Source organism: Pongo pygmaeus, chromosome 20 (genome assembly GCF_028885625.2).
Source record: "Pongo pygmaeus isolate AG05252 chromosome 20, NHGRI_mPonPyg2-v2.0_pri, whole genome shotgun sequence".
NCBI lineage: Eukaryota > Metazoa > Chordata > Mammalia > Primates > Hominidae > Pongo > Pongo pygmaeus.
Genome location: NC_072393.2, coordinates 6,354,731 through 6,376,579, shown reverse-complemented (window position 1 = coordinate 6,376,579; position 21,849 = coordinate 6,354,731). Strand labels below are relative to the sequence as shown.

The 21,849-nt window shown below is 51.8% G+C and overlaps 2 protein-coding genes across 11 annotated transcripts in view; both read left to right on the top strand.

The window, feature by feature from the left end:
• SLC25A23 (solute carrier family 25 member 23) overlaps window positions 1–10,960 on the top strand; it is a 24,823-nt gene extending 13,863 nt beyond the window's left edge. For 3 of the 7 annotated variants that reach the window (XM_054465569.2, XM_054465568.2, XM_054465564.2), the window contains 2 exons: window positions 1,785–1,935; window positions 4,058–6,209. In XM_054465569.2, the coding sequence (XP_054321544.1) occupies window positions 1,785–1,935; window positions 4,058–4,242 (336 nt within the window). In that variant the 3' untranslated portion in view covers window positions 4,243–6,209. Of the gene's footprint in view, window positions 1–1,784; window positions 1,936–2,407; window positions 4,030–4,057; window positions 6,210–10,570 lie in introns of those variants that run through there. The other 4 variants (XM_054465565.2, XM_063657400.1, XM_063657399.1 and 1 more) reach the window with 4 other exon arrangements.
• Window positions 10,571–21,849, top strand: SLC25A41 (solute carrier family 25 member 41). Of its 4 annotated transcripts, none has more exons than XM_054465573.2 (7): window positions 10,571–10,859; window positions 14,959–15,114; window positions 17,019–17,171; window positions 17,349–17,456; window positions 20,421–20,588; window positions 20,672–20,819; window positions 21,357–21,847. In XM_054465573.2, the coding sequence occupies exons 1-7, from the start codon at window positions 10,845–10,847 to the stop codon at window positions 21,527–21,529; spliced, it is 921 nt and encodes a 306-aa protein (XP_054321548.1). In that variant the 5' UTR covers window positions 10,571–10,844; the 3' UTR covers window positions 21,530–21,847. The 4 variants fall into 4 exon arrangements, with proteins under 4 accessions (XP_054321548.1, XP_054321546.1, XP_054321545.1 ...); XM_054465572.2 differs by lacking the exon at window positions 10,571–10,859 and adding an exon at window positions 11,585–13,531 and having other exon boundaries at window positions 21,357–21,849; XM_054465571.2 differs by having other exon boundaries at window positions 10,725–10,859; window positions 20,672–21,841.

Sequence of the window (21,849 nt, the reverse complement as noted above, 5' to 3'; positions counted from 1 at the left end):
CCAGGCCCAACCCTTTTTTTTTTTTTTTTTTTTTTTGATACTGAGTCTCACTCTTGTCGCCCAGGCTGGAGTGCATCACAGCTCACTACAGCCTTGAATTCCTGGGTTCAAGCAGTCCTCCCACTTCAGCCTCCTGAGTAGCTGGGACTACAGGCATGCACCATCACATCCAGTTTTTTTGTTTGTTTGTTTGTTTTTGTAGAGACAGAGTCTTGCTATGTTTCCGAGGCTGGTCTCAGGCTCCTGGACTCAAACGATCCTCTTGCCTCGGCCTCCCAAAATGCTGGGATTACAGGCGTGAGTCACCATGCCTGGCCTTTTGTTGCTGTTGTTGTTTTTAATTTATTCTTTACCCTTCTTGCAAGCAAACAAGTTATAAACTTAGTGTCTTAGAACAACACAAATGTATATCCTTACAGTTCTGGAGGTCAGAAATCCAAAATGGGGGTCTTACTGGGCTTTATAAAATCGAGATGTTGGCAGGGCTGCGTTCCTTCTGGAGGATCCAGGAGAAAATCTGTTTCCTTGCCTTGAAAAAGCTTCTAGAGGCTGCCTGCACTCCTTGGCTTGTGGTCCCTTCTTCCATCTTCAAAGCCAGCAGCATAGCATCTTACAATCTCTCTCTTGCTTCTGCTTCCGTCTTTACACCTACTTTTCTAACTCTTAGAAGGGCCCTTGTGCTGGGCATGGTGACTCATGCCTGTAATCCCAGCACTTTGGGAGACCGAGGCAGGTGGATCACCTGAGGTCAGGAGTTTGAGACCACTCTGGCCAACATGGTGAAACCCCATCTCTACTAATAATACAAAAATTAGCCGGGCATGATGGCACACGCTTGTAATTCTAGCTACTTGGGAGACTGAGGCAGGAGAATCGCTTGAAGCCAGGAGGCGGAGGTTGCAGTCAGCTGAGATTGCACCATTGCACTCCTGCCTGGGCAACAAGAATGAAACTCCGTCTCTGAAAAAAAAGAAGGGGCCTTGTGCCAGGCATGGTGGCTCATGCCTGTAATCCCAGCACTTTGGGAGGCTGAGGGGGGAGAATCGCTTGAGCCCAGGAGTTCGAGACCAGCCTGGGCAACATAGTGAGACTCCATCTCTATAAAAAGAAAAATAATTAGCCTGGATACGGTGGCTCATTCCTGTAATCCCAGCACTTTGAGAGGCCGAGCCAGGTGGATCACGAGGTCAGGAGATTGAGACCATCCTGGCCAACACGGTGAAACCCCGTCTCTACTAAAAATATAAAAAATTAGCCAGGTGTGGTGGCACGCACTGGTAGTCCCAGCTACCCGGGAGGCTGAGGCAAGAGAATCGCTTGAACCCGGGAGGTGGAGATTGCAGTGAGCCAAGATCACACCACTGCACTCCAGCCTGGGCAACAGAGCAAGACTTCGTCTCAAAATAATAATAATAATAATTTTTTTAAAAAGAAGGACCCTTGTGATGGCATTGGGCCACTCAGATAATCCAAAATAATCTCATCTCAAGATCCTTAACTGAATCCCATCTGCAAAGTCCTTTGTGTCATCTTGGGTAACATATGCAGAGGTTCCAGAGATCAGAGCATAGTCAGTACAGGGGACCCTTATTCCACCTACCAGAGAGGGTCCAGATGAGGACTGGGTGAGGGGATGCGGGGAAAGGACTGGCCCGGCCCCTAGGAGGTACCAAGTGCTCAGCTAGTAGCAGCTGTCATGGGATACAGAACCAGCCAGCAGGCCTTTGAAGCCAGGGTCCTGGGGTCACCCACCCCAACCCTCCCTACTCCCTTCTCCATTCCAGACTCTGAAGAACTGGTGGCTTCAGCAGTACAGCCACGACTCGGCAGACCCAGGCATCCTCGTGCTCCTGGCCTGCGGTACCATATCCAGCACCTGCGGCCAGATAGCCAGTTACCCCCTGGCCCTGGTCCGGACCCGCATGCAGGCACAAGGTGAGGCCTGGGCGGGAGGATGGGGCAGGGGGAGTCTCATCGCTTGGGCCCCAGCTTCTCCCAGGTAGAGCCCTGGGCTGGGACCCTCCTGGATTTCGATGGGCTTCTCTGGGCCTCTGTTTCCCCATTTGTGATGTTGAAATGGGAGTCCTTTACTTTCATGGGGCTGAGGATTAACTAGGATAACAGGTGCAGTGGGTACAGGAAGAGATCCCTCGCAGACTTAGCTGCAGACTTGCAGACGTTGCTGGCAAATGTCTAGCATTTCCAGGCTGGTAACTTGAACTCTAATTTGTAAGCCTGGGTTATCGTGAGCGGGAGGCTAGGAACAGGGGTAGGGAGCAGTCAGGGCCAGAGTGGTTATTGTTTTTGTCTGTATTTTTCTTTTATGAATTATTTCCCCCATGTCCCCTCCACCACTACCCTCCCATTCTCCCTGAATCTGTTTTGAGAATTTTCTTGAGAATTTTAGTGTTTGTGTTTTGTGATCTTCACTGGAGATACGTCAGTGTACAAGACGGACACGGTCCCCACCCTCATAGAGCTCACAGGCTGGAGAGGAAGGAAGATGCTAAATAAATCATTCTGGAATTAAGTATTGATTTAGGGTTGTATAAAGGGGAGAAGGAGGCCGGGCACAGTGGCTTACATCTGTAATCCCAGCACTTTAGGAGGCCAAAGAGGAAGGATCATTTGAGTCCAGGAGTTTGAGACCAGCCTAGGCAACATAGCAAGACCCCATCTTTTTTTAAAAAACGAAGAAATAAATTAGCCAGGCGTGGTGGTAGGTGCCTGTAGTCCCAACTACTTGGGAGGCTGAGGCCGGAGGATCACTTGAGGCTGCAGTGAGCTATGATTATGCCACCACACTCCAGCCTGGGTGACAGAGTGAGACCCTGTCTCAAATAAGTAGGTAGGGGCCAGGGGTAGTGGCTCACGCCTGCCATCCCAGCACCTTGGGAGGCCTAGGTGGGTGGATCACCTGAGGTCAGGAGTTCGAGACTAGCCTGACCAACATGGCTAAACCCCGTCTCTACTGAAAATACAAAAATTAGCCGGGTGTGGTAGCAGGCGCCTGTAATCTTAGCTACTCGAGAGGCTGAGGCAGGAGAATCACTTGAACCCAGCAAGCATAGGTTGCAGTGAGCCAAGATCGTGCCGTCGCACTCCAGCCTGGGCAACAGGAGCGAAAACTCTGTCTCAAAAACAAAAAAAACAAAAAAGGGCTGGGCATGGTGGCACACGCCTGTAATCCCAGCACTTTGGGAGGCCGAGGCGGGTGGATCACCTGAGGTTGGGAGTTGGAGACCAGCCTGACCAACATGGAGAAACCCCATCTCTACTAAAAATACAAAAAAATTAGCCGGGCAAGGTGGCGCATGCCTGTAATCTCAGCTACTCGGGAGGCTGAGGCAGGAGAATCGCTTGAACCCGGGAGGCGGAGGTTGCGGTGAGCCAAGATCGTGCCATTGCACTCCAGCCTGGGCAACAAGAGCGAAATTCTGTCTCAAAAAAAACAGTTTAAGACCGGCCTGACCAACATGGTGAAACCCCATCTCTACTAAATACAAAAAAATTAGCCAGGTGTGGTGGCTTATGCCTGTAATCCCAGCTACTTGGGAGGCTGAGGCAGGAGAATTGCTTGAACCCGGGAGGCGGAGGTTGCAGTGAGCCGAGATTGCACCACTGCACTCCAGCCTGGGCAACAAGAGCGAAACTCCATCTAAAAAAGAAAAAGTGGGTGGAGGGCAGGGAGGAGCCTGACTTAGACTGGAGCATCAAGGAGTCCCCCGGGGAGCTGGCTCTGGGATAGGGGTTGGGAATATGAGTAGGAGTCAGCTGGGAAAGGAGGGAGGGAACCTGGATCCAGGAGGACATTTCTGTCCTTTCTCACCTTGCACACCTGCTCCATTTCTAATTGTCCCCAAACTTGGGGCGAAAAGGTGAGCAGCCAGTTCCAAGGTCAATACAAGTCTCGACTCTGAGTGGTAGGTCCCACTGTTAGTCTAACCTCCTTCCCTCCTGCTGCAATGACACCACCTGGCCCGACCCTGCGGGGTAGGAGGGGGAAGTGAAAGGGGAACGTTGGCCTTACCTGGTGCCCCCCCCCGCCCCCTCCCAGCCTCCATCGAGGGTGGCCCCCAGCTGTCCATGCTGGGTCTGCTACGTCACATCCTGTCCCAGGAGGGCATGCGGGGCCTCTACCGGGGGATCGCCCCCAACTTCATGAAGGTTATTCCAGCTGTGAGCATCTCCTATGTGGTCTACGAGAACATGAAGCAGGCCTTGGGGGTCACGTCCAGGTGAGGGACCCGGAGCCCGTCCCCCCGATCCCTCACCCCCCACACCTCAGCCACTGGAGACTGATGATCCAACCACAGGATCCCTACTCTTTGGCCACGAGATCCCAGCACCCAGATCCTGGATCCTAGACTCCTATGCCCCAACCATTGGGTCATGGGATCCCAGCACCCAGATCCTGGATCCTAGACTCCTATGCCCCAACCATTGGGTCATGGGATCCCAGCACTCAGATCCTGGATCCTAGACTCCTATGCCCCAACCACTGGGTCATGGGATCTCCATCCTCCAGCCACTAGATCCCAGATCCCCCTGTAACCATAACTGTGGATCCCTTACTTCAGCAACTCAAGTCTGCTACCCTAACCACAAGATCCAAGATTATCCACACCCCAGCCCTTAATCCCCATCCCCCAAATCACTGGATCCTGCAGCCCCACATCCCAAGGTGGATCCCACGCTTCCCTGTGCCCCCTACTGGATCCTGGACCTCCACGTCTTAACCACTGGATTCCACACAAATCAGTGAATGGATCCCGACACCCCAACCACAGGAGCACGGATTCCCTGTACCTCAACACCCAGACCCTGCCTCCCTCAGGCACCAGATCCAGTGTCCTAGTGAAACGCTGGATCCTAGATCCCCAACCCCAGATCCCCATGTGTCGAGCCCTGGATCTCCAAGCTCAGCTGCTGGATTCTGGATGTCAACAAACCTCACCACTGGATCCTGACAACCGCAATGCCTGGATCCTGGGGCCCGCATCACTGGATCCCAGATCCCCTCACCCCATCCACTGGATTCCTGCATTGCTTTTTGTTTTTTGTTTTTTTTTAACCTTGACACTGGGTCTCAGATCCTTCTGCTCTGACTGCCACATCCCTACATTTCAAGCACTATGCCTTCCACCCCCAGGCACTGGATCCCAGATTCCCAAGCCCCCGCCCACCAGATTCTGTCTCCTAAAACAAGTGTGGGGGCCCCAGTGGCACAGCAAGTGGATCCTGGCAACTGCAGCTGCTGGATTACAGATTCTGGATCCCCAATCCCTCTGCCCAGTCCCTCAATGTTGAAACCTCATCTCTTGAAGGCAGACCCTGATATTCCAAGGCACTGAATCCCAAGCCCTTAATCCCTGGTTTCTGATCTGAATCTTCCAGGCGCCCGGTCCCAAATGTTCAGGCCCCAAGTCTAGATCCTGGCAGCCCAGTCACACAGTATCCCACACTCACTGGTGCCCACAGTCGGCTTCTCATGACATGAAATTGCATGGTCGAGGGAGCCTGTGGGGAAGGAAGCCCAGGTCCTGGCTGCAACCTGCACGGATGCTGGATTCCCCCTCACCCCACCTCTGCATGGCCACCCCCTCCCAGCCCTGTGGGGAAACTGTTCCCTGGAACCACTCCACTCCCTGCATCCCCACACTTCACAGCATCTTCCATCCCCCTCCCACCTTCTAGGCAAATAGTCCCCAGAGCTGTGTCCCTCCAAGGGCTCCGAGGAATCACTCACTCCTGGAGGCTGGCAAGGAGACAGTCTGAGGCCAGGGACACATGAAGGGATGTCCCCACCCCAGCACTACCAGCGCCTCCCCAGGCTTCCGGAGTTGAAAGCCAGGAGAAAATCGGCAAAGACCACCCTTCCCTAAACCCAAGCACCCAATGATGCAAAAAACAAAAACAAAAAAAACCGCCAAATCCCCAAATTCATTCCAGATCTATTTTTCTACCAGAGAGAGGAGCAAAGTCCTCCTCCCCTATGCCCGTACATTCTGCACTTCATAGTTGGATTCTGAGCTTAGGATCATCCGGAGACCCCATGGAGGGACATGGAAAGGGGAACTGGGATTTGGGGAGGGGCTGGAGGACTTCCTCACGCTTCCACCTCCTTCGACCTCCACCGCGCCCCACCTCCCTGCCTGTGTGTGTTATTTCAAAGGAAAAGAACAAAAGGAATAAATTTTCTAAGCTCTTTTATTGTGGTTTTTACTGAAAAGGGGGTGGGTGGCTATGGGACCACCTTAGTCTACCCCTAGGGAAGGGACAAGGGGCTGCTTCCCAACACCCACAGTTCCAAGAGCCAGGAAATAATTCCCTCTTTGAGCCTCAGTTTACACATCTATAAAATGGGAGCAGGGGAGGGAGTCCCTGTTTATAACCCCTTCTACATTTTCTGGGTTTTATTATTTTTATTTATTTATTTATTTTTGAGATGGAGTCTCACTCTGTTGCCCAGGCTAGAGGGCAGTGGCACGGTCTCAGCTCACTGCAACCTCTGCCTCCCGGGTTCAAGCGATTCTCCTACCTCAGCCTCCTGAGTAGCCGGGATTACAGGCACCCACCACCACGCCCAGCTAATTTTTTGTATTTTTAGGAGAGACAGGGTTTCACCATGTTGGCCAGGCTAGTCTCAAACTCCTGACCTCAAGTGATCCACCCGCCTCAGCCTCCCAAAATGCTGGGATTACAGGCATGAACCACCACGCCTGGCCTCTGTATTTTTTTCAAATTACAAATTTCAATTTTTTTTCAAATTATCCTTTTCCTAGGGCTGCCAGACCAAATTATCACAAACAGGATGGCTTAAAACAATTTGTGTGTGTGTGTATGTGTATGTGTGAGACAGAGATAGGCTCTCACTCTGCAGCCCAGGTTAGAGTGTAGTGGTACAATTGTAGCTGACTGCAGCCTTGAATTCCTGTGCTCAAGCGATCCTTCCACCACAGCCTCCTGAGTATCTGGGACCACAGGGACCGCAGGCACATGCACCGTTACGTCCAGCTAATTTTTTTTTTTTTGAGACAGGGTCTCGCTCTGTTGCCCAGGCTGGAGTACAGTGGTGCGATCTCAGCTCACTGCAGCTTACACCTCCTGGGCTCAAGTGATCCTCCCACCTCAGCCTCCCAAGTAGCTAGGACTATAGGCAACCGCCACCATGCCAACTAACTTTTTGTTTGTTTCTTTGCTTGTTTGTTTGTTTGTGATGTAGTCTCGCTCTGTCACCCAGGCTGGAGTGCAGTGACATGATCTCAGTTCACTGCCACCTCTGCCTCCCAGGTTCAAGCAATTCTCCCACCTCAGCCTCCCAAGCAGCTAGAACCACAGGCATATGCCACCATGCCTGGCTAATTTTTTTTTTTTTTTTTTTTGAGATTGGAGTCTTGCTCTTGTTTCCCAGGCTGGAGTACAGTGGCTCAATTTCAGATCACTGCAACCTCTGCCTCCCAGGTTCAAGCGATTCTCCTGCCTCAGCCTCCAGAGTAGCTGGTATTACAGGCGCGCACCACCACACCTGGCTAATTTTTGTATTTTTACTAGAGACCAGGTATTCCCATGTTGGCCAGGCTGGTCTCGAACTCCTGACCTCAGGTGATCTGCCCACTTCAGCCTCCCAAAGTGCTGGGATTACAGGCGTGAGCCACCGTGCCTAGCCTGATTATTATTACTTCTTTTTTGTGGAAATAGGATATCATCATGTTACCCAGGCTCATCTTGAACTCGTGGGGTCAAGCAATTCATCAGCCTTCAGCCTCCCAAAGTGCTAGGGTTACAGGTGTGAGCCACCGCACATGGTCCTTGGTGTTCCTTGGCTTATGATAGACCCATCACTCCATTGCCTGCATATCTTCATACTGTATGCGCCCTTATGTGTGTCTGTGTCTCTCTGCCCAAATTTCCATCCTTTTTTTGAGATGGAGTTTTGCTGTTTCCCAGGCTAGAGGGCAGTGACGTGATCTCGGCTCAGTGCAGCCTCCGCTTCCCGGGTTCAAGTGATCCTCCTGCCTCAGCCACCAGAATAGCTGGGATTACAGGTGCACACCACCACACCTGGCTAATTTTTGTATTTTTAGTAGAGACGAGGTTTCACTATCCTGGTCTTCAACTCCTGACCTCAAGTGATCCACCCGCCTCGGCCTCCCAAAGTGCAAATTCCATGTTTTTTTTTTTTTTTTTTTTTTTGGAGTGCAGTGGCACGATCTCAGCTCACTGCAAGCTCCACCTCCCGGATTCATGCCATTCTCTTGCCTCAGCCTCCCAAGTAGCTGGGACTACAGGTACCCGCCACCACACCCAGGTAATGTTTTGTTTTGTTTTGTTTTAGACGGAGTCTTGCTCTATTGCCCAGGCTGGAATGCAGTGGCGCGATCTCGGCTCACTGCAAGCTCTGCCTCCCAGGTTCACGCCATTCTCCTGCCTCAGCCTCCCGAGTAGCTGGGACCACAGGTGCCCGCCACCATGCCCGGTTAATTGTTTTGTATTTTTTTAGTAGAGACGGGGTTTCACCATGTTAGCCAGGATGGTCTCGATCTCCTGACCTCGTGATCCGCCTGCCTCAGCCTCCCAAAGTGCTGGGATTACAGGCGTAAGCCACCGCACCCGGCCTCCCAGCTAATTTTTTTTTTTTAGTATTTTTAGAAGAGATGGGGTTTCACCATGTTAGCCAGGATGGTCTCCATCTCCTGACCTCATGATCCACCCACCTCGGCCTCCCAAAGTTCTGGGATTATAGGCGTGAGCCACCGTGCCCGGCCTTTTTTTTTTTTTTTTTTTTTTGAGACGGAGTCTCGCTCCATCGCCCAGGCTGGAGTGCGGTGGTCAGATCTCGGCTCACTGCAAGCTCCGCCTCCTGGGTTCACGCCATTCTCCTGCCTCAGCCTCCCGAGTAGCTGGGACTACAGGCACCCGCCACCATGCCTGGCTAATTTTTTGTATTTTTAGTAGAGACAGGGTTTCACCATGTTAGCCAGGGTGGTCTTGAACTCCTGACCTCGTGATCCGCCTGCCTCCCAAAGTACTGGGATTACAGGCGTGAGCCACCATGCTCAGCCAATTCCATGTCTTGTAAGGACAGCAGGTCATCGGGTTAGGGCACCCCCCCCAATCCAGTGTAAACTCAGTTTAACTTGATTATATCTACAAAGACCGTATTTCCAAATAAAGTCACATTCGCAGGTTACAGGTGTTAGGGCTTGAACACATCTTTTTGGTGGACACAGTTCAACCCACAATGAGTAATTCAAATTCATTGTAGAAAAAATAGAAAATTCAGGGTGGGTGGGGTAGCTCATGTCTGTAAACCCAGCACTTTGGGAGGTAGGGGTGGGAGGATCGCTTGAGGCCAGGAGTTTGAGACCAGCCTGGGCAACATAGTGAGACCCCATTTCTACAAAAAAATTTTCAATTAGCTGGGCATGATGGCATATACCTGTAGTTCCAGCTGCTCAGGAGGCTGAGATGGGAGGATGACTTGAGCTCAGGAGTTCAAGGTCACTTGAGCCCAGGAGTTTGAGACCAGCCTGGGCAACATGGCGAAACCTGTTTCTACTAAAAATATAAAAATTAGCTGAGTGTGGTGGAGTACACCTGTAATCCCAGCTACTCGGGAGGCTGAGGCAGGAGAATCGCTTGAACCCAGGAGGCAGAGGTTGCAGTGAGCCAACATCCATCTCAAATTTAAAAAAAAAGAAAGAAAGAAAGAAAGAATTCACACTCTCTTCCTGCCAGCAGAGGTGTTAAAAAACGTTTTTAATAGAATTCACACTTTTGTGTAGCCCCTCTCATGTTGTACCAGGGTGGGTTTCTCTGACTAAGAGAATACAATAGAAGTGATCCTACATCACTTCCCAGATTCTGTTATAAAAGACACTGTAGGCCGGGCATGGTGACTCACGCCTGTAATCCCAACACATTGGGAGGCCGAGGCAGGCGGACCACTTGAGGTCAGGAGTTTGAGACCAGCCTGGCCAACATGGTGAAACCCCATCTCTACTAAAAATACAAAAATTAGCTGGGCATGGTGTCACATGCCTGTGATCCTGGCTACTCAGGAGGCTGAGGCAGGACAATCACTTGAACCCAGGAGGCAGAGGTTGCAGTGAGCCAAGATTGCTCCATTGCACTCCAGCCTGGGTGACAGAGCGAGATTCCATCTCAAAAAATAAAAAAAAAAAAGGCTGGGTGCAGTGACTCACGCCTATAATCCTAGCATTTTGGGAGGCCGAGGTGGGTGAATCACCTGAGGTCAGGAGTTCGAGACCAGCCTGGCCAACATGGCAACCCCGTCTCTACTAAAAGTACAAAAATTAGCCGGACGTGGTGGCGGGCACCTATAATCCCAGCTACTCAGGAGGCTGAGGCAGGAGAATTGCTTGAACCTGGGTGGCAGAGGTTGCAGTGAGTCGAGATTGCGCCACTGCACTCCAGCCTGGGCAACAAGAACAAAACTACGTCTCAAAGAAAAAAAAGAGACTGTCGCTACCATCTTGGTTATTGGTTATATGCTCTCTCTCTCTCTCTCTCTCTCCCCTCCTTTCTCATAACATTTGCTCGGAAGGAAGCCGGTGGTCATGCCATGGGCAGCCTTATGGAGAGGATCATGTGGTGAGGAATTCAGCCAATAGCCATGTAACTGAGCTTGGAAGAGGATCTTGCTGTCCTGGCCAACATCTCACTACAATTCTATCAGTTGAATTCCCTGGATAGTCCAAGCTTTGTGGATCCCTCCACCGGAACAACTGGATCCCAGCACCTGAATCCTGAATCTTAGACTCTTATACTTCAAACGCTGAATCACAGGAACACCCGGCTCAGCGGCTCCTGAGTTCTTAATGCTCAGAACATGGGTGAGATGATAAATGTTTGTTGTGTTAAGCTGCCAACCTTTGGCGGGGGGTAATTCGTCACATGGCAACAGCTGGCTAATACATATACACCTACATGTGTATGATTTTGTCAGGTTTTTTTTTTTGGTTTCGGTTTTGGTTTTTGAAACACAGTCTCACTCTGTCCCCTCCCCAGGCTGGAGTGCAGGGGTGCAATCATGGCTCACTGCAGCTTCAAACTCCTGGGCTCAGGTGGTGCTCCCATCTCAACCTCTGGAGTAGCTGGGACCACAGGCACACACCACCATGCCTGACTATTTTTTTTTTTTTTAGAGACTGGGTCTTACTGTGTCACCCAGGCTAGATAGAGTGCAGTGGCACAATCATGGCTCACTGCAGCCTCTAATTCCTGTGCTCAAGGGAGCCTCCCACTTCAGCCTCCCAAGTAGCTGGGACTACAGGTGCACATGACCACACCTGGCTAATTTTTAAAATTTTTTGTAGAAAAATTTCTTGCTTTGCTGCCCAGGCTGGTCTTGAACTCCTGGACTCAAGTGATCCTCCTGCCTCAGCCTCCTGAGTAGCTGGGATTATAGGCGTGCACCACCACAACCAGCTAATTTTTGTTATTTTTAGTAGACACGGGGTTTTATCGTGTTGGCCAGGCTGGTCTCAAAACTCCTGACCTCAGGTGATCTGCCTGCCTTGGCCTCCCAAAGTGCTAGAATTACAGGTGTGAGCCACCACGCCCAGCCAAAAATAATTTTTAAAAATTAGCCGGGTGTGGTGTCCGCACCTGTGTTCCTGGCCACTCAGGTGGCTGAGGTGGGAGAGCCACCAGAACAGAGAGGTCAAGGAGATTGACCTTAATTGTGCCACTAGACTCCAGCCTGGGTGACAGAGTGAGACCATCTTCCCATCAGCTGTTTAGCAACCTTAATTCTTTTTTTTTTGAGACAGGGTCTCACTCTGTCACCCAGGCTGGAGTTCAGCGGCAAGATCTCAGCTCACTGCAGCCTCCACCTCCCAGGCTCAAGCAATCCTCCCACCTCAGCCTCCTGAGTAGCTGGGACCACAGGCATGGACCACCATGCCCAGCTAATTTTTGTATTTTTTGTAGAGACAGGGGTCTAGCCATGTTGCCCAGGCTGGTCTCGAACTCCTGGGCTCAAGTGATCCACCTGCCTTGACCTCCCAAAGTGCTGGTATTATAGGCGTGAGCCACTGCACCCAGCCTAGCAAAGTTTTGTTGTTGTTGTTTGTTTGTTTGAGATGGAGTCTTGCTCTGTTGCCCAGGCTGCAGTGCAATGGCGCGATCTTGGCTCACTGCAACCTCCGTCTCCTGGGTTCAAGCAATTCTCCTGTCTCAGCCTCCAGAGTAGCTGAGATTACAGGGGCACACCACCAAGCCTGGCTAATTTTTGTATTTTTAGGAGGGACTGGGTTTCACCATGTTGGTCAGGCTGGTCTCGAACTCCTGACCTCAGATGATCCGCCCACCTCGGCCTCCCAAAGTGTTGGGATTACAGGCATGAGCCACCGCATCAGGCCTAGCAACCTTAATTGTATCTGCAAACTTAATTCCCCTTTGCCATGTAACAAATGTAAGTCAGCCCAGGCTGCTATAAGGAAACACTAAAGAGTGGGGTCTTAAACTGCAGACATTTATTTCTGGAGGCTGGGAAACCCAAGGTTAAGGTGGCCGGCTAGCTCAGTTCCTGCTGAGGGATTTCTTCCTGCCATGCCTTCTTGCTGCGTCCTCCCATGGCAGACAGAGAGAGAGAAAGAGCTACGGTTTGTCTTTCTCTTATAGGGAACTAATTCCATCTTGCAGGGGCCATCCTCATGAGTTCATCTAACCCAGAGGACCTCCCAAAGGCCCTGTCTCCAAATTCCAACCCACTGGGAGATAGGGCTTCAACATAAGAATTTTGCAGCCGGAAGCAGTGGCTCACGCCTGTAATCCCAGCACTTTGGGAGGCCAAGGTGGGCGGATCACGAGGTCAGGAGATCGAGACCATCCTGGCTAACACGGTGAAACCCCGTCTCTACTAAAAAATACAAAAAATTAGCCAGGCGTGGTGGCGGGAGTCTGTAGTCCCAGCTACTCAGGAGGCTGAGGCCGGAGAATGGTGTGAACCCAGGAGGCGGAGCTTGCAGTGAACCGAGATAGCGCCACTGCACTCCAGCCTGGGCGACAGAGCAAGACACCATCTCAAAAAAACGATAATAATAATAATTTTGACAGGACACAATTCAATGTATAACGATAACATCTTTATTGGTTTGGGGGACCAGGAGGTGGACATTTGGGGGAAAGGGGCCATCACGCTGCCCACCACACCCAGCGAGGTCACAGGGGCGTTTGTGACTTCATCCTCCTCTTGGTCCCCCACACAACCCTCCCACTAGACACTCCCGCATGGTAGCTGGAGCAGCAAACAACTGCTTAGGGATTTGAAGCCAGGTGTCCTAACTTCCTCCGTGGGCGCTCAGCCTGGGGAACCTCAGAACACTTGCTCTAGGATCCAGACACTGTTTAGGAGGGTCAAGACCTTACTCATCAAAGCCCCACCTCCCCCCCGCCACCTCCGCCTCCAGCCCCGTCCTGGAATCCTGGCTGTACACACGTGTATGGATACGTGTTTGGCCACATGCATGACAACAGCCTTGAACATCTCCCGTCACAGCAGGTGAGTTTAGGAAACACCAGTGTCCTGGCACCTCTGGTCGGGACTGCAGAGAGAGGCCAGGCTACCCACGCCCTCTACGGGCCTACTCCTCTGCTAGCAGACCTAGAATTCCACCTTGAAGCAGGGCGGGGCAGGGAGGCAGGGCCCGACGGCTCACGCATGTAATCCCAGCACTTTGGGAGGTTGAGGTGATTGGGTCACTTGAGGACAGGAGTTCAAGACCAGCCTGGCCAACATGCCAAAACCCTATCTCTACTAAAATTACAAAACTTAGCCAGGCATGGTGGTTGGTGCCTGTAGTACCAGCTACTCGGGAGGCTGAGGCAGGAGAATCGTTTGAACTCAGGAGGTAGAGGTTGCAGTAAGCCCAGATCTCATCACTGCACTCGAGCCAGGACAACACGGCGAGATTCTGTCTCAACAAATAAGAATAAATTAAGAGTCTAGATATATTCCTAATTACATTTGTATTCCTCCTTGGATCTTCCATGAGTAACTTAGAGAGTCTATGTTATATTGGCTGGGTGTGGTGGTTCACGCCTGTAATCCCAGCACTTTGGGAGGCTGAGGCGGGTGGATCACCTGAGGTCAGGAGTTCAAGACCAGCCTGGCCAACAAGGTGAAACCCTGCCTCTACTAAAAATAATACAAAAATTTGCTGGGCATGTTGGCATGTCCCTGTAATCCCAGCTACTTGGGAGGCTGAGGCAGGAGAATCACTTGAACCCAGGAGGCGGAGGTTGCAGTGAGCCGAGATCACACCATTGCACTCCAGCCTGGGCAACAAGAGCAAAACTCCATCTCAAAAAAAAAGAGTCTATATGATATCCATTCCTTTGGTAGAGACATGATTTATCACCCAGTATAAGGACAAGCTTTGGACATAGTCCCTTCTTGGGAAGCTGAGACACGAGAATCACTTGAACCAGGGGGACAGAGGTTGCAGTGAGCCAAGATCACACCACTGTACTCCAGCGTGGGCAATAGAGTGAGACTCTGTCTAAAAAAAAACAAAAACAAAAACAAAACAAAATCAAACCGGGGGGGGAGGGCCGAATCACTTGGGGTCAGGAGTTAGAGACCAGCCTGGCCAACTTAGTGAAACCCATTTCTACTAAAAAAAAAAAAAAAAAAAAAAAAAAAAAATACAAAAATTAGTCAGGTGTGGTGGTGCATGCCTATAATCCCAGCTACTCAGGAGGCTGCGGCAGGAACTGCTTGAACCTGGGAGGTGGAGGTTGCAACGAGCTGAGATTGCGCCACTGCACTCTAACCTGGGCAGCAAAGCAAGACTCCGTCTCGGAAAAAAAAAATGCAGACTTGGGGGAACAGGGTGGGTCTTTCACCAGGTGGGTGCCCTAGATGTGTGTCTGGGGAAGGTGCCCCAACCTGGCCGAGGATGAGGGAGGGCCGGGTCTGCCCTGCAGGTGCTGGACACAGGAGAGCAGCTGATGGTCCCCGTGGAAGTCCTGGAAGTGGATAACAAGGGGGCCTTGTGGAAGTTTCTGCTCTCAGGAGCTATGGCCGGGGCGGTGTCTCGCACGGGCACGGCACCTCTGGACAGAGCCAAGGTGTACATGCAGGTTTGTGTAGGTTGGGGGGAGGACGGGACCCAGCGCTGGAGCCACTGGGGAGAACGTGGGGTGAGGACAGATGGAGGTGACGGCGATGAAGTGCAGGATAGGAGTGCTGGCTGGAGTTGGGCTCTCCTGGACTAGTTGAGATTGAGGTTGTGGGTGGTGATGGAGCTGGTGTGGACACGGCTTGGAGTCGAGTTTGAGGAGTTGAGAGAACTTGCCAGGGACAGGGACCAACGCTGGGCCAAGGTGGGGTTGGAGGTCAGGGAATTGGGGGTGGGGTCTTTGGACGAGTTTAAAGACAAGGTAGGGTCCAGGCGCAGTGGCTCATGCCTCTAATGCCAGCACTTTGGGAGGCCCAGGGAAGGCAGATCACCTGGGGTCAGGAGTTTGAGACCAGCCTGGCCAACATGGCGAAACCCTGTCTCTACTAAAAATACAAAAAAATTAGTCGGGCATGGTGGCGCGTGCCTGTAGTCCCAGCTACATAGGAGGCTGAGGCAGGAGAATTGCTTGAATCCAGGAGATGGAGGTTGCAGTGAGCTGAGATTGCGTCACTGCACTCCAGCCTGGGCCACAGACTGAGACTCTGTCTCAAAAAAGAAAAAAAAAAAAAAGGCAACGCAGGACTGGAGCTACCTCAAGCAGGATATCTCACACCCATAGTCTCAGCTGCTCAGGAGGCTGAGGCAGGAGGATCGCTTGAGCCCAGGAGTTGGAGGCTGCAGTGAGCCATGATCATTGCCACAAACTCCAGCCTGGGTGACAGGGTGAGATCCCTGACTGAAAAAATAAATGGGTGCAGTGGCTCAATTTGGGAGGCCAAGGAGGGAGGATTACTTGAGCTTAGGAGTTTGAGACCAGCTGGGCAATACAGTGAGACCACATCTCTACAAAATAATAATTAATTAATTAATTAATTAAAGATTTGAAAAGGAGTCGGGCATGGTGACTCACACCTGTAATCCCAGCACTTTGGGAGGCCAAAGTGGGAAAATCGCTTGAGCCCAAGAGTTTGAGACCAGCCTGGGCAACATAGTAAGACCCCATCTACACAAAAAATTTTACAGAATTAGCCTGCCACGGTAGCATGCACCTGTAGTCCCAGCTACTTAGAAGGCTGAGGTGGGAGGATCACTTGAGTCCAGGAGTTTGAGGCTGCAGTGAGCTGTGATTGCACCACTGCATTCTGGCCTGGGCAACAGAACAAGATCCTGTCTCGAAAACATAAACAAACAAAAAAACAAGAAAGAAAAGAAAAAGAAGGCTAGGCGCGGTGGCTGATGCCTGTAATCCCAGCAATTTGGGAGGCCAAGGTGGGTGGATCACCTGAGGTCAGGAGTTCCAGACCAGCCTGGCCAACATGGCAAACCCCCATCTCTACTAAAAATACAAAAATAAGCCAGGCATGGTGACGCGAGCCTGTAATCCCGGCTACTCGGGAGGCTGAGGCAGGAGAATCGCTTGAACCTGGGAGGCGGAGGTTGCAGTGAGCCGAGATCCCCCGACTGCACTCCAGCCTGGGCAACAGAGTGAGACTCTGTCAAAAAAAAAAAAAAAAGGAAGGAAGGAAGGGAGGAAGGAAGGAAGAAGGAAGGAAGGGAGGGAGGGGAGAGAAAGGGAGAAAGAAAGTAAAGGATGGAAGGAAGAAAGAGAGAAAGAGAGAGAAAAAGACTGAGGAGATGAAGAGGAAGGGTGAGGTGGGAATGTAGGTTGATGTTGGCTTTGGGTCAGTGTTTTGTGCGACTCTAGAACTGGCCGGGGAAGGAGCTGAAGATGGAATGGGGATGGGATGGGGATGGGTTGGGGTTGGGTGGCTTGGGAGGTCCCAGTGGGGCTGTGCTTGGGGCGGGGATGGGGACGGAGACAGAGGCGAGCAGGGGCTCCTCCAGGGTCCTCCCTCCACCCAGGTCTACTCCTCCAAGACAAACTTCACCAACCTGCTGGGGGGGCTACAGAGCATGGTCCAGGAGGGCGGCTTCCGCTCCCTGTGGCGGGGCAACGGCATCAATGTGCTCAAGATCGCTCCTGAGTATGCCATCAAGTTCTCCGTATTCGAGCAGGTGGGGAATGAGGGGTCTGCTTCCCCCAGCTCAAGCCCAAACCCCTCCCATACCCCCAAAATTCCAGGCCCTTGTTCAAGCACACACTCACCCTCCAGACCCCAGGCCTCTTCCCTGCGTGGGTTTTGTGTCGGAGGGTGGCTGACTTCTCTCTCACCCTCCTCTCTCCTCTCCCAGTGCAAGAATTACTTCTGTGGAATACAAGGGTCCCCGCCCTTCCAGGAGCGTCTCCTCGCCGGCTCCCTGGCTGTGGCCATCTCCCAGACCCTCATCAACCCCATGGAGGTAAGAGAACATGTGCCCCACAGGTGAGGAAACGCCGTGGAAATTAGTTACCCACGTTGCTGGGGCTACTTCCTCTTCCTCCTTTCTCCCCTCCTCCTTTCTCCTCCTTTTTTCTCACACTTCTCCCTTCTCCCCGTTCACCTCTTCCTCCTCTGTCTCCCCTCCTCCTTTTTCCCTCCTCCTCTCCTCCTCCTCCTTTCTCCCTCCTCCTTTCTCCCTTCTCCTCCCCTCCTCTTTCCTCCCCTCCTTTCTCCCTCCTCTTTCCCTCCTCCTTTCTCCCTCCTCCTCCCCTCCTTTCTCCCTCCTCCTCCCCGCCTCTTTCCTCTCCTCCTCCCCTCCTCCTTCCTCCTTTCTGCCTCCTCCTCCCCTCCTCCTTCCTCTCCTCCTCCTCCCCTCTTCCTTCCTCTCCTCCTCCCCTCCTCTTCTCTCCTCCTCCCCTCCTCTTTCCTCTCCTCCTCCTCCCCTCCTCCTTTCTCCCTCCTCCTCCCTTCCTCCTTTCTCCCTTCTCCTCCCCTCTTCCTCTCTCTCCTCCTCCCCTGCTCCTTTCTTCCTTTTCCTCCCCTCCTCCTTTCTCCCTCCTCCTCCTCTCCTCCTTTCTCTCTCCTCCTCCCCTCTTCCTTTCTCCTTCCTCCTCTCCTCCTTCTTCCTCCCTCCTCCTCCCCTCCTTTCTCCCTCCTCCTCCCTCCTCCTCCTTTCTCCCTTCTCCTCTCCTCCTCCTCACTCCTCCTCCTTTCTCCTTCCTCCTCCCCTGCTCCTTTCTCCTTCCTCCTCCCCTGCTCCTTTCTCCCTCCTTCTCCCCTCCTTTCTCTCTCCTCCTCCCTTCCTCCCTCCTCCTCCCCTCCTCCTTCCCTCCTCCTTTCTCCTCTTTTCTCCCACTTCTCCCTCCTCCCCTTCACTTCTTTCTCCTCCTCCCCTCCTTTCTCCCTCCTCCTCTTCTCTCCCTCCTCTCCCTCCTCCCTTTCACCTTTTCCTCCTCCTCCCCTCCTCCTTTCTCCCTCCCCCTCCCCTCATCTTTTCTCCCTCCTCCTCCTCTCCCTTCTTCCCCTTCACCTCTTCCTCCTCCTCCTCCTCTCCTTCCTCCTCCTCTTCCTGTCCTCTTTTCTCCCTCCACCTCCCTTCCTCCTTTCTCCCTCCTCCTTTCTCCCCCCTCTTCCTCTTCCCCCTTTACCTCTTTCTCCTCCTCTCCAATCTCCTCTTTTCTATAAATTTATATATGTATATATTATATATAACATATATACATATATATAACATTTTCATAAATTTATATATTATATATAACATATATATATATATATATATAACATATATATATAAAACATTTTCAGGCCAGACACCTTGGCTCACACCTGTAATCCCAACACTTTGGGAGACTGAGCCGGGAGGACTGCTTGCTTGAGCCCAGGAGTTTGACACCAGCCTGGGCAATATAGCAAGACCCCATCTTTACTGAAAACAAAAATCAGCCAGGTGTGGTGGCACATGCCTGTAGTCCCAGCTACTCAGGAGGCTGAGGTGGGAGGATCACTTGAGCCCAGAAGGTCGATGCTGCAGTGAGTTATGATGGCACACAACTGCACTCCAGCCTGGGTGACAGAGGGAGACCCTGTCTCAAAAAAAAAATATATATATATGTTTTATATATAATATACACATATATTATATACATTACTTATTATAAAATTATATATTCTACATATAACATGTATATATTATATATAATTAAATAATTTAATGTATATAATTATATAATTACATTTATTATATACTATGTAATATAAAAATATATGTCTATGTGTGTTACATATAATATATGCATGATATATAATAATACATATATAATATGTATATATACTATATATATGTATACGTATATATTTTCATTCCTCATCTGTGGACCAGGAACCTTCCTTTTTTTCTTTTTTTTTCTTCTTTTTTTTTTTTGAGAGTCTCACTCTGTCACCCAGGCTGGAGGGCAGTGGCACGATCTTGACTCACTGCTCACTGCGACCTCCACCTTCCGGGTTCAAGCGATTCTCCTGCCTCAGCCTCCCGAGGAGCTGGGATTACAGCTGCCTGCCACCACACCCAGCCAGTTTTTGTATTTTTAGTAGAGACAGGGTTTCGCCATATTGCCCAGGATGGTCTCAAACTCCTGACCTCAAGAGTTCCACCCACCTCGGCCTCCCAAAGTGCTGGGATTACAGGCATGAGCCACCGCACCCGACCTAGGGTTCACTCTTAATGTAACAGTTCTATGGGTTTTGAGGAATGTATAATGACTCGTATCCACCACTGTAGTATCTTACGAAGTGGTTTCACTGCCCTAGGAAGGCCCTGTTTTCTACCTATTCACTCCCTTTCTTTCCCCGCAATGCTTGATCTTTTTGCCATAAAGTTTTGCCAGCTGTCTTCAATTTTTGAGGCTTGAGGGCATGTTTTCTCGCCTCCTTTCCCTGTTTTTTTTTTTGTTTTTTTTTGAGATGGAGTGTCGCTCTGTCGCCCAGGCTGGAGTGCAGTGGCACGATCTCGGCTCACTGCAAGCTCCGCCTCCTGGGTTCATGCCATTCTCCTGCCTCAGCCTCCCAAGTAGCTGGGTCTACAGATGCCCACCATCACGCACTGCTATTTTTTTGTATTTTTAGTAGAGACGAGGTTTCACCGTGTTAGCCAGGATGGTCTCGATCTCCTGACCTCGTGATCCGCCCGCCTCGGCCTCCCAAAGTGCTGGGATTACAGGCGTGCGCCTTCTTCCCTCACTCTCTTGGCCTTTGCCAGCCTTTGTGCTTCAGAACTCAAAATTCAGAGAGCATCCCATGGAATCTGACAGATCTGGGTCTGAAACCCAGCTCTTTGCCTTCCTGAGCCTCATTTTCCTTGTTTGTAGGGTGGGGACAATGGCTACCCCGAGGGTCATTGACAGGATTCAATCAAATGAGCTGCCTTGTTCCCCGCCATCCCCAGGTGCTGAAGACGAGGCTGACCTTGCGTCGGACGGGCCAGTACAAGGGGCTGCTGGACTGCGCCAGGCAGATCTTGCAGCGGGAGGGCACCCGCGCCCTTTACCGCGGCTACCTGCCCAATATGCTTGGCATCATCCCCTATGCCTGCACCGACCTGGCTGTCTATGAGGTATGGGTCCTGCAGAGGGGGTGGCAGGGGTGGCCGGAGCCCAGGCTCCTAGTGAGCTTTCTCCTGGCCCCCTTCTCTTGCAGATGCTCCAGTGCTTCTGGCTGAAGTCAGGCAGGGATATGGGGGACCCCAGTGGCCTGGTCAGTCTGTCGTCTGTGACGCTATCCACGACCTGTGGCCAGATGGCCAGCTACCCACTGACTCTGGTGCGCACCAGGATGCAGGCCCAAGGTCAGCCTGTCCCCAGCGGCCACCACGCATGCCCCTTCCCCGCCCCACCCTGGCTGTCTCAATTTTCTCATACCCCAAAACTGAGTCCGGCACCCTCCATGTCTGATCCCAGCCCACTTTTGATGGCTTTTGAGACTCCGTCTCAAAAAATATATATAAAAATTAGCCAGGCATGGTGGTATGGACCTGTGGTCCCAGCTACTTGGGAGGCTGAGGCTGGAGGATCCCTTGAGCTCTGGAGATCGAGGCTGCAGTGAGCTATGATCGTGCCTCCGCACTCCTGCGCAACAGAGAGAGACCCTATCCCCACTCCCACCCCTCAAGAAAATTTCCTAAAATTAATCCTGATAACTCCTACTCAGAAACTCCCCCACTGCTCCTCAAACTGACCAATTTCCTCTAAGACTCTTCAAAACTCTTTTCCTACTGACCCCTGGGGCCCCTACTAGTGGCTTCAGCACCTGTCCGCAACATTCCAGACTCCTAGGAGGCCCGGTCATCTCTGGCCTAGTCCTGATCTTGCCTGTGTCCCTGCAGATACCGTGGAGGGCTCAAATCCCACCATGCGCGGAGTCCTCCAGCGGATCCTGGCCCAGCAGGGCTGGCTAGGGCTGTACCGAGGCATGACCCCCACACTACTGAAGGTCTTACCAGCAGGTGGCATCAGCTCTGTGGTGTACGAAGCCATGAAGAAAACCCTGGGCATATAGGCTGTGAGCTGGACGACACAGCCTAGGCAGAAATAGGACAGGAGGAGCCCTCGAGGCCCCAAGGCGCAGGCCCTGGAGCAGTTTTTGGTGGCAAAAGCAGGCTGGGGGTGGGGATGGGGCGCTGGGTCACACGATTCCTGCAGCTGGGGTTGGTGGGGGTGGGGGTGCTGGGTCAGAAGACTCCTGGGGCTCCCTCCCCAGGGTGCAGCCTGAGACAAGAAACGTGGACTCCAGTCTGGCCCCTTGCGGGTCGTCCTGGCTCCAGGGCGAAATGGTGAATATGTCACACAACAAGGAATAAAGAGATGGTTTTTGCGGAA